A 16,949-nucleotide genomic window follows, 5' to 3' on the forward strand; every position below is an offset into this window, starting at 1 on the left:
CATGAGAGACACACACAGAGAGAGAGAGAGAGGGGGGGGGGGCAGAGAGGCAGAGACACAGGCAGAGGGAGAAGCAGGCTCTATGCAAGGAGCCTGAAATGGGACTTGATCCCGGGACTCCGGGATCATACCCTGGGCCAAAGTCAGGTGCCAAACCACTGAGGCACCCAGGGATCCCCTAGGACAAATTATCTTAACAAATGGGAAATTCCTTTCATTTTGAGACTCTGAATTATCGGGTCTCTGTCTACCTCTACAATCCATCTGGTTTTACACTCCATTTACCTGTGGCTTCAAACCTATGGGTCTTTCTTTTTTTTTATTTTTTTAATTTATTTATGATAGTCACAGAGAGAGAGAGAGAGAGAGAGAGAGAGGCAGAGACACAGGCAGAGGGAGAAACAGGCTCCATGCACTGGGAGCCCGACGTGGGATTCGATCCCGGGTCTCCAGAATCGCGCCCTGGGCCAAAGGCAGGCGCCAAACCGCTGCGCCACCCAGGGATCCCTGGGTCTTTCTTTTACTTTGAAATCGCTCACCTCTTTTCACCACAAAGTTCTTCCTATGGAAGGTACTTTTTTTTATTCAATGTGCCTTTTCCTTCTGAGGATGTTCCCTTACCACCTAGTCCAAAGAGGTCTCCTTGGTTACTCTCTTTCGTAGCACTTTTTTTTCTTTTTAAACCTTATAGATCTTATCACAACTTGTAATTGCATATTTATTTGGGTGTTCACTTAATCATTTTCTTGTCTTCTCCATTAGACTATAAGCTCCATGGGGTCAGGAATCATATCTGTTTGTTTACCACTGTGTGCCTACACATGCTTATGCCTGAGCCACAGAAGGTTGTCTCACTTGTTTTGAGGAAGAAAAAAGTAGCATGTTTTTATCCACTGACAACTAAAAGGAACCTTCCTGAGACCTTACCTGTTTCTAGAAGTTGATAATTTTAGGCTGGGTTAGATTTTTAATTCCAAGTGAAGTCATTTGGATTTCTTACTTCTCATCATAATCTTGGTCTAAGAATCTACCATGAGTGCAATATTTTGAAAAGCATAAAGTCTCTTATAAGAATCTAATGCTATTAACATGAAAATAGTGAGATAAAGTCCAAGTGGAAATAATATATAGTACTACTGTAACAATGATATCAATGATAGTGATAACAATTTCCCATCACTTTTGCAAAATTCACCTGTGTATGAGGGAGAACTGGATTAAGGAGACTGGCCTTCAGTCTCTGGATTATAGGCTCTTTGGAGGAGGAAGTAGCTGTAGTGTTGCCTCAACAAAAAGACTGCTGATCTAGACTTTCAAGTCTTTTCTAAGCAACTCCCCCAGATGGAATGCTCTTTCCCATAGCACACACCTATCAAATACCTTTAAAATGCTAATTCTCTAGGAAGCTTTAATAACCATACCCATCTACTCCTGTATAGTCCCTATTATTCCCCAATTCTTTAAAACACTCTCTGAACTCCATATAAACATTTATTAGCACATATTTCTACTATAGTTTTATTTTACCTTAAAAAAAAAAAGATTTATTTGAGAGGAAAAAGTGAGAGACAGAACACAGTGGAGGGGGAGGGCAAAGGGAGAGGGAAAAGTAGGCTCCCCACTGAGCAGGGAGCCCTAATGCAGGGCTTGATCCCAGGACCTTGGGATCATGACCTGACCTGAGCCAAAGGCAGGTGCTTAACCGACTGAGCCACCCAGCCACCACTTTACTATAGTTTTTAAAATTATGCTTATTTACATGTGTACAACTCCCAAATTGACTACTAGACAATACAAGCAAATTTAGGACAGAAACCCTGACATACCTTCTTACCCTGTTACTCCCGATTAATCAGAGTCAAACTAGTTCAGCAATAGCTAAATGAAGTTTTGAAAGTTTGGATGATAATTTACATTATGTATATGACTGGTATTCATTCCTTCATTCATAAATAAGACTCCGACATTGACCTGAAGTATTTCATTAAGAGGTAGTCAAGTAGTCAAGTGTAGGGATGTCTGAGTGGCTCAGCAGTTGAGCTGAGCATCTGCCTTAGGCTCAGGGGGTGATTCCCTCAGGGATTGAGTCCCGCATCAGGTTTCCTGCAGGGAGCCTCCATCGCTGCCTCTCTCTCTTTCATGAATAAATAAATAAAATCTTTTTTTTTTTTTAAAGAGGTAATCATGTGTAGAGTGATAAGTGTGCATTATACTATACTCTTTATAGTACCATGATTAGTAGCTTAACCTTCGGCCTATAGGGTGAAAACCCTAAAACTTCCAGGTTTGTACATACAATCCAGTCATTCCACTCCTGAGTATTTACATAAAGAAAATGAAAACATGAATTTGAAAACAAGTACTCCTATGTTTATTGCAGCATTTTTTTTTAAGTAATCTTTACACTCAACATGGGGCTTGAACTCACAACCCTGAGGTCGAGTCACATGCTCCACCACCTGAGCATTATTGCAACATTATTTATAATAGTCAAAATATGGAAGCAACTCAAGCATCCAGCAACAGATGAATAAAAAAGATGTAGTATATATAAAAAATGGAATATTAGCCATAAAAAAAAGAATGAGATCTTGCCATTTGTGACAACATGGATAGACCTAGAGGGTATCATGCTAAGTGAAATAAGACAGAGAAAGACAAATATCATATGATTTCACTTAGATGTGGAATCTAAAACATAAATGAACAAATAAACAATAGAAACAGATTCGTAAATACAAGAACAAACTGGTGGTTGCCAGAAGGGACGGGGTGGAGGGATGGGCAAAATAGGTGAAAGGGATTAAGAGGTACAAACTTTCAGTTATAAAATCAGTAAGTCATGAATACTAAAAGTACAGCACAGGAAGTAGAGTCAATAATGTTGTAATGACTTTGTATGGTGGCACCTAGGTGGTAAATTACATTTAATGTTGTAAGCAATGCATAATGTATAGAAGTGTTAAATTACTATGTTGTATAACTAAAACTAATACAACATTGTATTTCACCTATATTTCAATAATAAAAGTTACAAAGGGCTATAGAATACACTGTTAAGAACCAACCAGTAAATAATCTATTTGTTTAGAGCGATCCCAAAGAGGTGCAGTTATGAAAAACTGGTATTTTCAGAAATTGTAAGAAACTTAAAACTACTCAAATATAGGCAATATTCTAGAAATACAAGATGAAACAGAAAACTTTTTCCATGATCCTGGCTTAGTCTTCCTTTCAGCTATGGAGATTAGTCATATTTGTCTTTTTCGAATTTATCTCCTTCTAAATATAATTCTATAGTGATTTTAAAACATTTAGAGTCTAATACAAATGGAACTTCATGTTTTTATCTCAGTACCTTGTTTCCTCCTTTCCTGAATGTCTTTAACTTTTTTGTTTTGCTTACTATTAGTCAAAATCTCTTCTGAAGTCCCATTCATTCAAGTGTCAATCTATTAATTTTAAGGATGGACTGGCCCAAAATGTTTGTTCTTAAACATCTTGAATTCTCAAGGTGCAAATTTGTGGGATCTATCTGTGCTATGGGTGGTAGAACAACTTATATGATATGAACCTTAATTTTATTTATTTATTGATTTATAAAAGACTATTTGAGAGAGGGAATGGGGGAGAAAGCACAAGTGGGGTGCGGAGGAGCAGAGGGAGAGGGAGAAGCAGATTCCTCACTGAGCAGGGAGCCTGACGTAAGGCTTGATCCCAGGACCCCAGGATCATGATCTGAGCTGAAGGCAGAAGGTGACTGAGCCACCCAGGTGCCCTTGAACCTTAATTTTTAGATTTGTACTGGACAGTTTTACATCTTAATTTCTTCCAAGTGAAATTTAAAATTATTTAACCAAGTTATTCTGCTTATTAAAAAAAAGTCAAAATATTTTATGGGTCCATATTTAATTTATGGGTAAATCTAGGGAGGATTTAAATTTTAGGTTTTTTCTATCAAAGAATAATAAACATTTCTCTTTAATATTTCATTGCTTCTTTGTAGAGCTTTAAAGTTTTCACAATACAGGTCTCACACTTTTTGGGTTGAATTTATGCCTATAGCTTTTATTTGTTTTTAACTATTGTGAATGAAGTTTTACTTAATTGTATTTTATAACTGGTTCAAGCAAAGACTGCTATGGACTGAATTGTGATTCCCCAGAATTCACAGGTTGGAGTACTACCCTCCAATGTGACAATGTTTGGAGACAGGAGGTATTTAAGGCTAAATGAGGTCATAAGGATGGGACTCTAATCCAATAGGACTGGTGTCCTTATAAGAAAAGGAAGTGTACCAGGAGTGCACAAACACAGGGGAATGGCCATGTGAGGACACAGTGAGAAGGAGGCCATCTGCAAGCTAAGGAGAGAGGTCTCATCAGAAACCAACCCTGCTGGCATGTTGATCTTAGACTTCTAGCCTTCAGAATTGTGAGAAAATAAATTTCTGTATTTTAAGCCACCTAGTTGGTGTTATTTTGCTATGGCAGACCAAGCACACTAGGACAGACTCAAGCAAACTCAAATGCCAATGGGAACTAACCAAATAAATATGAACCTGTGAATGTCAGGGTTAGGGCAGATGATGAGCAGTGCTGGAAAATCAGAAATGCTGGAGTCAATGGAGGCAGTGGTAAAGCTTCAGCAGAGAAAGCAAGGTTTAAGTAAGGAGATACATAATTCTAACAAGATATAGTAGTCTAGAGTGTTTATCTAGGTATTATCCTAGATTTTACCTCTGTAAAATCTTCAGGTAAAGGTGAGCCATCATAGTCTGTATCTTCTGCTCTCTCTTCAGATAACTTCCTATTGGTTTTCAATGAATCTGGGAGAGAAATAAATGGACCAAAAGGAATTAAAATGCTCCTTGGAGGTCTTTTTGTACTCCTTCATTTACCAGCTTATTCATTCTGATTCATCTACCTGGAACACAGGCATCTTCTGCTGCATTATTTTGGTTTAAAAGATTCTGAGCTTCCTCATCCACCACATCCAGCAGAGATTGAATAACTTCAGCTTCTTGGGGGTCATCATAAATATCATCTTCTTGTACATTAGATTCTTGAAAAACAATAAATTACATTCAATTAAAATAAAATAAAGATTTTACTTTAAAAATATTGATAGGAGAAGGAGATACTATGGCAAATTGAATATAGCAGGTCTTTCAAATTTTAAGCATCTACTTTGAAAAGCAGCCATGACTGGAAAAGCAGTTTCCACTCATGGAACCTAGCCATTTCTAGTTCTAGTATTACCCTGACTGCCATGGCAAAGGACAACACAAACACAACATAAAAAGAATAAGCCAAAATCTATGTCTGTGAATAAATCTTTTCATGAGACTCAATAACTTAATGCTTATTTTCCTAAATTAATACCAAGTTATTAATTCATGAAAGAAATTCAACTAAAGAAGTTCTGTTATAAAGATTAAGGACATATTGGAATGCCTGGGTGGCTCAATCTGGACTTGATTTTGGCTCAGGTCCAGATCTCAGGGTCCTAAGATCAAGCCCTTGAGTGGCGTTCCTCTCTGGATGTGGAGCCTCTCTCCCTCTGATTCTCTCTCTCCCTCTCCCTCTGTCCATCCTCTCCCCATCACCCCCACATGTACTTTCATGTGCGCTCTCTCTTTAAAAAACAAACACCCCCCCCAAAAAAACCCCAAAACAAAACAAAAAAAGAAATAAAATTTATCCAAGATTAAGGATATAAAAAGGAAGCTCAAACATCCTCAAGAAAAATTTTCTAAAAATTATTAGGTGAGTTGCTGCTTCAAAGAATATAAGAAACACTAACAAAAACAGCTATCTTTTCAATCATTTAAAAATATTTTTAACATGAGAGATGAGAATGAATACAGGACATTTGTACAGTAATGCAGTTAATGATTAATTTTACATTGTTCTTTTATTTCTTTGAACAACAATCTTTCCTTTTTACACTATAGAAATATGTATGCCCAATACCTAATATTTCTTCATTACCTGAATTATTAGGGCTTTTAGAGTTACTGAATGACTGATTTGGAAAACTACCTTTGGAGAGAATCAAGTTTGCTGATCCCTTCATCTGATAAGTAGAGCATTTTCCTTTGGGGTACAAAACTTCAATTATTTCTTCCCCATTAACCTAAAATATGAAACCAGAGCAAACAATTAGTTTACTACTTTACTAACTTCCCGGATTAGAGAGGGACTGTAGATTGCCCCACCATGTCCTTCTTTTCCCCTTTCTTAGTACTAAATTCATTTTTTATCTCCCCATAATAGATCTGTGTTTCTAGCAAACATCAGTACAATGGAATGTACAAAGAGGATGGCACTTTCCATCATCGAAAACCTCTGGAAACAGATTATACAACATCAAATTAGTATTTTTATTCCAAGAACTCTCATAGTGTTTACTACTATAAATTTTGAGTTGCCAAAAAAACCCTGTATTATGTAGTATTTCCTGAATTTATTTGACTGCAGAGATTTCTTTTTTGAGGCATATTTTATGGGACTTGTCTTTCATAAAGCTTTTTAGGAAAGTCTTCTAGGATCACTAAACTTAGAAGTTGAGAGAAAGGGAAAAAATATTATAAGTATTTGTGAAGCTATGACTTGGACACAGACTCTAGTTTAGTACCCTGGTCAACTGCAGGATATAAAGATTTTCAAATCTAGTCTAAATCTCATCTCAATTTAAGAAAAATAACAATGAGTTCATAACTATAATCATCGAATAGAATGTAACTTTCTAATTCAATGGTAAGTTGTGAACACTTCATAGTGCATGGCTTATTGAAAGAAAAATGATTTGAGTAAAAATGCAACATGAAATGACTGGAATAAGTTAAAACAGTTATATACAAACAAAAGGTGGTTTGCTCTGAAAATTTTACTCTTTTTTATCAAGATAAAAAGTAGAGGGGCGCCTGGGTGGCTCAGCAGTTGGGCATCTGCTTTTGGCTCAGGGCGTGATCCCGGAGCATGGAATCGAGTCCCACATCAGGCTTCCTGCATGGAGCCTGCTTCTCTCTCTGCCTGTGTCTCTATCTCTCTCTCTGTGTCTCTCATGAGTAAATAAATAAAATCTTAAAAAAAAAAGTAGAAAAGGTAGATGCAGAATTATTTCTTAATAATTATTCTTGTTTCATAATGTCAAGTTTTATTGGATTGTGCAACTCCAATCTTCATGAGAAATTCATAATACAGACATTGGCATTAAGGACAGAATATTATTTGAAAGACTTCCTGGAAGATTTGAACTCCAACAACAAATATTTGCAACCATGAATAACAAAGGTCCCACTTTCTAAGGATTGTATATTAATTTAAACAGAAAATCTCCCCTTCTCCCTTTCAAAAACATGCTGATATTTAAAAGGCAAATAAACACCATACAGCATGACTAACACTAAATACATAAAATTTCAGGTGTTCCAGCTATGTGTAATTGTAGACCTTATGAATAAACAGGGAATAGTGGGTGTTCTTGTATCTCAATCCATAAACATACCAAGACATTTTTATTTTTGTGTCCCAATCATTTCTGCCTAATAAGTCTTCTGCTACAATACGTTTCCAAGACTTGCTGGACCAGTGAGATGAAAGGCACTGAATTTTGACCCCTGATCACCAAATTTTCCTTCTATGCTAAGTCCAGCTCTGACCCAGAAAGCTTGTTGTGATGATAGAATTTTCAGATTACTAGGAGAGCGATACCTCAGCTCCAGATCTTACATGGAAAGACTTAAATAGTGGGGTTCGGAACAGACTGTATGGAATGTGTGTGGGATTAAACAATTCTGCAAAATGAAGATCCAGCTGGGACCATTTTAGAATGTACATTACATGCCAAAAGAAAATCATAAAAAGAAATGCTAACCAAACAAATGGGCATACATAAGGCCTTCAAGAGAAAGCTCAAAGTGGAATTCAGCTATATATTAAAGTAGTTTTGTTAGGGGCAGCCCGGGTGGCTCAGGGGTTTATCATCACCTTCAGCCCGGGTCATGATCCTGGAGACCTGGGATTGAGTCCCATGTCGGGCTCCCTGCATGGAGCCTGTTCTTCCTCTGCCTGTGAGGAAGAGTCTCTGAATCTCTCATGAATAAATGAATAAAATTTTAAGAAAGAAAGGAAAGAAAAGAAAAGAAAAGAAAGAAAGAAAGAAAGAAAGAAAGAAAGAAAGAAAGAAAGAAAGAAAAGAGAAAAAAGAAAAGAAAAGAGAAAAAAGAAAAGAAAAGAAAAGAAAAGAAAAGAAAAGAAAAGAAAAGAAAGGAAAGGAAAGGAAAGGAAAGGAAAGGAAAGGAAAGGAAAGGAAAGGAAAGGAAAGGAAAGGAAAGAAAGAAGTTTTGTTAAATCACCTCCAGATTTCTCTGAGGTAGTCTTAAATGATTTAGGTTCTTACATTTGATTATGCAACAAAGCATTTTCCATGTCTTTTAAATAGCAAATAAGCCTGTATCTTTTATCAGTACTGTTTTTCCTTACTAGCAGTATAGATCTGTCATTTGAGAGTCACTGCTGGTCAACATTAACCAAAAAGACCAATTCAACTCTTCATTATGTATGTTCTTCTCTTCTGGGTATCTAAGACACAACCCAAGAATTGTGCAAAAAAAGAAGGAAAAAAAGAAAAAAAAGAAAAATCCCAGCACTAAAGCTATCTATTTAAGTAAGCTTATATAAGAATTGAATATGTGCCAAAGATGTAGGACTGCTTGTGTGGGAGCTTTACACTGTGTGCTTTCCTTAGCAAGGCCCATGGGTTCACTAAAATATATCCTATTATCATTACATGTATCTAAAAAGGGCAAATATTTAAATGTGAAATCAGTTTGGTTCAAGACACAACCAAGCTGGTTGGTTGGTTGGTTATTTATTTATTTGTTTGTTTGTATTTTTTCCCAAGCTGGTTATTTAGATAAGGAAGTATAACATGAAGAAGATGGCCTTTTCCTTACCTTGGAGAATGAATTACTAGGAGTGAGGGCAGGCTTGTGGCAAGGCTCCAAAGTGTGATGACCTAAAAGGGACAACACAAAAAGTTGGAACCACAATAGAGACATCAAAATAGTGAAAGAAAACCCACATTTCTGTGCATGTTCTTATTTTTATTAGTACACCAAAAGAGGTCATATTACAAAGCGATTTAAAACCAATTAGATGGGGGACACCTGGGTGGCTTGGTGGTTGGGCATCTGCCTTTGGCTCTGGTTGTGATCCCAAGGTCATGGGATTGAGTCCCACATCAGGCTCCTTGTGGGGAGCCTGCTTCTCCCTCTGCCTATATCTCTACTTCTCTCTGTGTCTCTCATGATAAACAAAAAAAAAAAAAAAAATCTTTAAAACAAAACAAAACAAAACAAAAACCAATTAGATGGAATCAAATATTACAAAAGGGTTTATCCCAAGGAAAAAGCTAATTTCTTAACAAAAAAATACTGTAGTCTGCATGAAAGCTCAGTTTGGGCTGAATAATTCTAGTGTGAGACACTGAATATAAATTATCCCAGCTGAATGGGAGAGATAATCACAGGTGCTGACCTATAATCACTTTACCTGACAGCAAGCCATGTATATCATTTCATAAAGGCTATCAATTTAACATAGTAAAATAAGTTATGGATACAATTAAGTGGAACTTTTTTTTCTTTTTTAAAGATTTTATTTATTTATTCATGAGAGACACACACACACAGAGAGGCAGAAACACAGGCACAGGGAGAAGCAGGCTCCTCACAGGGAGCCCCATGTGGGACTCAATCCCGAGTCATGCCCTGGGCTGAAGGCGGCGCTAAACTCCTGAGCCACCTGGGCTGCCCAAGTGGAACTTTTAATATATGTCTACACCAAATGTTAATTTTAACTCTTAGCCATCAGTATGAAAATTCAATACATTTATTAAAATGAAATTCTCTCTTATAGTTAAAGTCATATTTAAAAATAGTCTGATTCATTAAATTTTTAATGAATTTTATTTTTAAGTGATTTTGAAAGAGATAGTAGAGTTTCGAAAAGTTAAAAAGGAAAAGAATAGAAAAGAAAAAAAAAATACAGGTATGTGTATTCAAGGACTTCTATTTGAGACAGACCTAAATATAATTCCACCTAGAGCAGCACCTGGGTAGCTCTGTCATTTACATGACTTTGGTCAGGTCATAATCTTATAAGTTATGAGAACAAGCCCTGAGTTAAGCCCCCACACTCAGCGGGGACTGTGCTTGAGAGTCTCACTCTGCCCCTTCCCTGACTTGTTCATGCAAGCACTGCTCGTTCGCTCTCTCTCAAATAGATAGATAGATAGATAGATAGATAGATAGATAGATAGATAAATGCTTAAAAAATTTTTCGCCTAGAAAGATGAAGGTTGACATGAAATTTGCAGGGATGAATTTCTATGATTACATGGATAATGTTACAAAGACTCAAGAATGCCTTTTAATATCATTTCCAGGAAAAATACTGAAAAAGTATACCAATAATAAACTACTGGTTCAAAGAATCATACTGGAATAGTACAAAACAAAATAGTTTATTATTTATATTCTCTCCCTTCTATTCCCCAGCTGTCCCTCATACCTTGTCTCCAAGCAACCACTAATTTGCTGTCACTATAATTTTGAATAAATGGAATAATATAGTATAAACTCTTCTGTCTGGCTTCTTTCATCAGTGGTCTTATTTTGAGGTTATTTTGATGATGTTGCTATATGTCAACAGAACATTTTTATTAATTACTGATTAATATTCTATAGTTTGGATATATTGGTTTATTCCTGCAATAGTTTTTGGACATTTGAGTGGTTTTTGATTTTGGCTTTTACAAGGGAGGCTGCTAAAACATTCATGTACAGATTTTTGTGTATGGATATGTTCTTTTTTTTTTCCTCTTAAGTAAACAAATGGGAGTGGGATGGCTGGATCATATGGGAGGCACATGTTTAAATTTTTAAGAAACTGTTTCATAAAAATGGTTATATCGTTTTATATTCCCATCACTATAAAAAAGTCCCTATTATTGGTAACTATTTGATTATCAGAATTCATGAAATCAGTTCTATGGGAGTCAAATCAGAGAACCCCAAAAAGACAAAATCACTAGGCAATTTCTCCAGCAGGGACAGGGCACAGCTTTCTTTAGCTCTGAAAGTTAGGAACAGGTGGTAGAGAGGTTATTAGAAAAATGCTCTCCTGAGTTCTGTGAGATAGACTCTAATGTGACTGAACTATTAGAGAGCAACAAGGATCCCTAAGGAATTCAAGATAACAGAGAAGGAGGCAAACAGATGTGCTTTAGTATTTAGCAATAAACTACAACTGCAGTAGTGAGATTCCTTTGGTATTTAGATATCACTACCTGATAACCTAAAACTTTAGTTATGTATGAAGTACTGACTTCACATTTCAATTCAATAATTTCAACCACATTTCCCTGTGTCTATCATTCTTATTATTATATTAACACTAGTATTTATTTAAGATTTTATTTATTTACTCATGAGAGACAGACAGAGAGAGAGAGAGAGAGGGAGAGAGAAGCAGAGACACAGGCAGACGGAGAAGCAGGCTCCATGCAGGGAGCCCGACATGGGACTTGATTCCAGGTCTCCAGGATCAGTCCCTGGACTGAGGATGTTGCTAAACCGCTGAGCTACCTGGGGTTGCCCAACACTAGCATTTAAAAGCTACATTTACTGGGGCACCTGGGTGTCTCAACGGTTGAGCATCTGCCTTTGGCTCTGGGTGTGGTCCTGGGGTCCTGGGATCATGTCCCACATCAGGCTCCCTGTAGAGGAGCCTGCTTCTCCCTCTGCCTATGTCTCTGCTTCTCTCTCTGGGTCTCTCACGAATAAATTTATTTATGAATAAATAAATTTATGAATAAAAATAAATTTATTTATGAATAATTACATTTTTAAAATCTTAAAAAATAAAAAAGCTACATTTACTGAACCCAATTATGTAAATGAGAGTGTGGAACCAGACAGCGCAGTTCAAATTCTGGCTCAATAATTAATTAACTCCGTGAGCTTGGGTAAATTATAAAACTGCTTTGTCTCAGTTTGCCCTTCTATAAATGGAGAATAATAGTAATACTATTCTTACAGGGTTATGAGGACTAAAACAATTAGAAGAATATTTAGTCCAGAATAAGCATTAAATTCATGTTAGTGACTGCCACAACTACTTAATACTACAATTTCTATTATTATGCTAGAATGTAAGACAAGATATTTTATTTATTCATGGCCATATTCACAATGCCAGACCAATGCCTGGCACAGAGAAGAGATTCAATAACTGAACAAATTATGTGACAATCATTTTGACAAGCTTTACACGTGGTATTATTGTATTTATGCTTCATTATAACCTTACAAGATAGATATTACTAATATTCTTATTTTACTGATAGGAAATAGATATGGATCAAGTAACTTGCTAAGGTCACATAGAACTTAATATAGTCAGGTCTACTTGGCTATAAATTCCATGGTCCATGCTGCTCTACTATTTCCTATTACACACTGAATTTTAGAGATGCTTTTACATAAATGTAATTTTTTGCACTTTAGATCCTGAAAAACACTCTGGAAGGGCAATAAAAACATTGTAATGATAGTCTGATAGTCTCCAAACTTGCTTTTGGGAAAAACATATTTATCTCTGCATAACTATGTGTGCCATAAAATGAATGTATCCTTACCATTGGCTTTTGTTGACTTTGGCGTTGAAACAGCAGACTTCTTAGAACTTGGGACCACTGGATGACCATCTCTGTGTCATTTAAAAAAAAAAAAAAAGGAAACAGCAACTCCAAATTAAGATCTTTGTTTATATACCTTCTGAACCACTTGCCACTATTGAGCCTCAGGAATTTTATTTTAGATGGGCTTTGGGAGGGTCTAGGCACCTCTGAAACTGTAGACAAATTTTATCAGTTTTCATCTACATGTTTTCTGGAGGGCGATATTCTTGACTAAAAAAAGATTAAGAATCACTTCTTTACATGATCTTTCTCTGGGTTTCAGTTTAATACACTACCACATTTTCCCTCTTATTTAAAACACTTGCAATATTCATGATCTAATTACTTATTCACTGTCACTCAGGTGATAGTTCAAAGATAACTTAGGAATTAGAGATCACTAAGGTATGTATATCTGAAGACCCTGATGCATGTTTTTTTTTTTTTGTAATTATTTAAAGTGAAATCCTCAACAAAATATATATATTCAAAGGACTGTAAGGATAGTGTCACCCAATGTGAAAAACTGTCAAAAAGTACCTTGGAAGCAGAGGACTAGTACGCAATCTTATGGTGCTAGTACTTGAAAGAAAAGGGAGTCTACCTAAAGTATACAGTGCTAGGAGAAGCAATTTGCCATGGTTCTAAGCTCTTGTATATCCTTCTGGGTATCCCAGAAGTGCAAGGCCCTGACTGTTTTTTTATCTGCACCAATTCTCATGGCTGTTTGTGGTGAACAAGCTTGAAGTATGAGGTAACAACCTCTCTCTCCAAATAAAAAGCAGATTTTCTTACAAGCTGCCATAGGGGCAGGCTCCTCTTCTCCTCCTGGTATTCCTCTCCTGTAATACAACCCACTGTTCAGGAATCCACTAGGCCCCATGTGTCTTCAGGAGACTTAGAAGATGCGTGGAATTGACACCAGTACCATGCTCATGCTGCTTGTGGTTACTGAAAAAATAGTTTGTCTCTCATCCAGGAACTTCATACTCTTCTCTCAGCACCCAAGAAATCAGAACTAGTTGGTTTATTAGCTTGCAAGTAGGTTAAGACCACAGACCCTGTACAGTTCTTGACATATAGATAATTACCACAAATATATACTTCTCCGCTTTGCTACCCTCTGGACTTTAAAGAGGGCAGATATATATAATAGTGGAGAACGCTGGAGGAAGAATGAAGGGAAAAGTAATTGTGACTTGCCACCAATATATCTGTAGTGACTACAGTGATGATAAAAAGCAGAAAGGCAAAAGAAAGTGATTTCAGGGTTAGGGTAAAGGGTACTTTATGGATTTTGAGGCAAAAAAAAATTCAGCTAGATCTATGGTCAGCAGAGATGTCAGTTTTCACAAAAATATTTTCCAGGTTGTTTGAACACTTTCCTCCTCTGCCAATTAAGATTTAGCTACTCCTATGAAAATAAACGTTAAGACAATCTAAGTTTTAGAAACATAGGAGGGAAACAGATCAGGGATTACATTCATAGAAAGACGTACACAATCTGATTTAAAGGTTTAGAAGGAACAAATGTTTATGATCAAATGATTCAATCATGGTTCCTATATTTTGAAAGACATACTATGTAAAACTCACCATGTATCACAGATACCAATGTAACATAAATCTGTAATCTAGAAAGCCTGGCTGTACGTACATTGTGATAGGCAGAATAATGGCCCCATAAAGGTGTCCACATTCCAATCCTCCACATCTATGAGTATGTTACTGGACATGGTAAAAAGGACTTTGCAGATGTGAGTTAAGGATCTAAAGATGGGAAGATTATCTTGTACTATCTGGGTAGGCCCAACGTACGGGCCCTTATAAGTAAAGGAAGGCAGGAAAAGACAGAGTCAGAGAAAGAGATGGGACAATAGAAGTAGAGTGCTGTGACTACTGGCTTTGAAGATGGAAGGGGCCCATAAACCAAGGGAAATGGGAAAATCTCCAGAAGGTGGAAAAGGCAAGAAAATGGATTTCCTTCTGGAACCTACAGAAGGAATACAGTCCTGGTAACATCTTGATTTCCAGTGAAACCTACTTTGTATTTCTGACTTTCAAGACTATTAAGAGGATAAACTTGTATCATTTAAGCCATTGTATCCATAGTAATTTGAAATTAATGCATTCTTTTTTTCCATCTTATTTCTATTATTAAGTGAAAGAAAAGTTGCCATTAGCACTTCTTATAATGTGAAATTGTTATGAGGTGCAGTGAAAGTGGTTTCTATGCCTCATTGGTTGTAGATAGGAGGTTTCCCAGCTCTGTGAATGGGCCAGGACTGGCCTAGGCCAATCAGTATATTCTTTGTCCCTTTACCTCAATTCAGGGGCTGGTCTTAATTTAGGTCTAAGGCAATCAGCAGACAGTCTTTGCCTTACCATGGTTATTGGTGAGATTTGTCAGAAGACTGTTCTGGAGAGTACAGTATGCAGGTGTGAGGCATGAAATGGAGAGAGCCACTTAACAATTATGAAGGAAACACATACACAGAAAAGAGAATAACTGAAAAGAGCAAAAAATGGAGCCAGACCCCTGATCATACTGTATCTGATGACCACCTTATTTTGGGCTTTTAAAATCACAATAACCAGTAAATTCCCTTTATTGCTTAAACCAAGTTGAGTTGTATTTTTCTATTACTTGCAACTGAAAACATCCTGACAAATGTGGTAACCACCCTATTAACAAATGCACACACATATCAAACATTAATTCACTTAAAGTGCTCTTCGAATCTCCCATCAAGAAGTCTATTCTGGGAGTGGGCTGGCTGGTTCAGTTGGAAGAGCATCTGACTCTTGATCTTGGGATTGTGAGTTCAAGCCCCATGTTGAGTATAGAGGTTACTTAAATAAATAAAAAACTTAAAAAAAAAAAGTTTCTAACTTTATTAATTTCTGCCAGTGTAGTCTGTGAATTACTAATTCAGGAATATCTTTTTAAGATAGCATAAGTATAATCAACAGTCTGAAACTTGTGCAAACACACACAACCCACATGTAATTGCAAAATACCTTGTTGCTTTCAGCACCACTGAAGGAAGTGACATGTCTAATGCTCTCTTAGCTTCTTCCAAGTTCATTCCTTGTGTGCTGACTCCATTCACATAGTGGATGATGTCTAATAGCTGGAGATTACCCTCAATGGCTGCAACTGACCTTGGATTGATATCACTAATATATACCACTTGATGAAGGCTGTCATGACCTCCAGATAAGGAAAAACCTTTGGGAATAGAAAATGTTGGTTTCCTTAGTCTTAAGAGTACTTTCTTTAATCTAGCCAAGAAAATCACACTGCACAAAGTTTGAATGTGCATTACCCAACTCCTCCTTGTTGCATGTTAATATAATGTCAGGTAGCAAATGAGGCAGCACTGGCATCCTGGGTAATTCTAGAACTCGTCCTAGAACTAATCTGACTGTTTTGGGTGCAGCTCGGAGCAGATTCACTGCATCTGTGTGAGTCATGTTTGTAACATCTGTATCATTAACCTACAAAAACGAGAAAGAGGCAAAATAGGATTAGAAGTTGCCATGAAAATACTGCAACTCCCTAGTTGTGTATTAGCCAGTAAGATAGTGGTCTCTAATTTATTGTTAATTCCCTTTACTGTGGAAATCGTAAATATAATGATCAAGTAATTACATGCAAAGTAATAATGTGTAATACAAATGCATCGTTATTTTGCTAATATAGGAAATTTATCCTCAGAGTAATTTAAGAAACTTTTTGTCCCTGATAACCAAGATGACTTATTTAATTCTTTAACTGAGATTAGAGGGACTTTCTAATTAGAAAGGGAACTATAAATTTATAAAGGCCTTTATCTTTAAAGAGATGGGAGATGGAAAATATAAACCAAACAAACAAATGGAGTGTTTATTAACTCAGCCTTCTTGGTCTTCCTTCTCCAGCCCTGGCTCAGTCTTGGCCTACATTTGCACAAAACCATTCTGGTAAAGTCTCACCTTTATGAGCCGGTCCCCAGGTCTTAGCCTTCCATCACTTTTGGCTGGATCCTGAATGACATCATGAACATAACAACCAATGCTCTGATTGCCTTTGGTTACTGTAAAACCCAGGCTTCCTTTTTCTGATTTAATTAGGGTAATGAGAAGTTCTACTTCCTAAGGGAAGAAAACAGTGACTCTTCAGGTTGTCTATTTTTGTCCATCAATGAACACAAAGG

The 16,949-nt window shown here is 36.7% G+C and overlaps 1 protein-coding gene across 8 annotated transcripts in view; it reads right to left on the reverse strand.

Moving 5' to 3' along the window:
* Positions 1 to 16,949, reverse strand: part of PTPN13 (protein tyrosine phosphatase non-receptor type 13) — a 204,645-nt gene that overhangs the window by 17,663 nt on the left and 170,033 nt on the right. For all 8 annotated transcript variants that reach the window (XM_055313038.1, XM_055313035.1, XM_055313034.1 and 5 more), the window contains 8 exons: positions 16,729 to 16,887; positions 16,080 to 16,251; positions 15,772 to 15,982; positions 12,709 to 12,779; positions 8,963 to 9,024; positions 6,045 to 6,138; positions 4,927 to 5,064; positions 4,740 to 4,828 (listed from right to left, as the gene is read on the reverse strand). In XM_055313038.1, the coding sequence (XP_055169013.1) occupies positions 4,740 to 4,828; positions 4,927 to 5,064; positions 6,045 to 6,138; positions 8,963 to 9,024; positions 12,709 to 12,779; positions 15,772 to 15,982; positions 16,080 to 16,251; positions 16,729 to 16,887 (996 nt within the window). The remainder of the gene's footprint in view (positions 1 to 4,739; positions 4,829 to 4,926; positions 5,065 to 6,044; positions 6,139 to 8,962; positions 9,025 to 12,708; positions 12,780 to 15,771; positions 15,983 to 16,079; positions 16,252 to 16,728; positions 16,888 to 16,949) is intronic.

This window comes from Nyctereutes procyonoides, unplaced genomic scaffold (assembly GCF_905146905.1).
Source record: "Nyctereutes procyonoides isolate TBG_1078 unplaced genomic scaffold, NYPRO_anot_genome, whole genome shotgun sequence".
Taxonomy (NCBI): domain Eukaryota; kingdom Metazoa; phylum Chordata; class Mammalia; order Carnivora; family Canidae; genus Nyctereutes; species Nyctereutes procyonoides.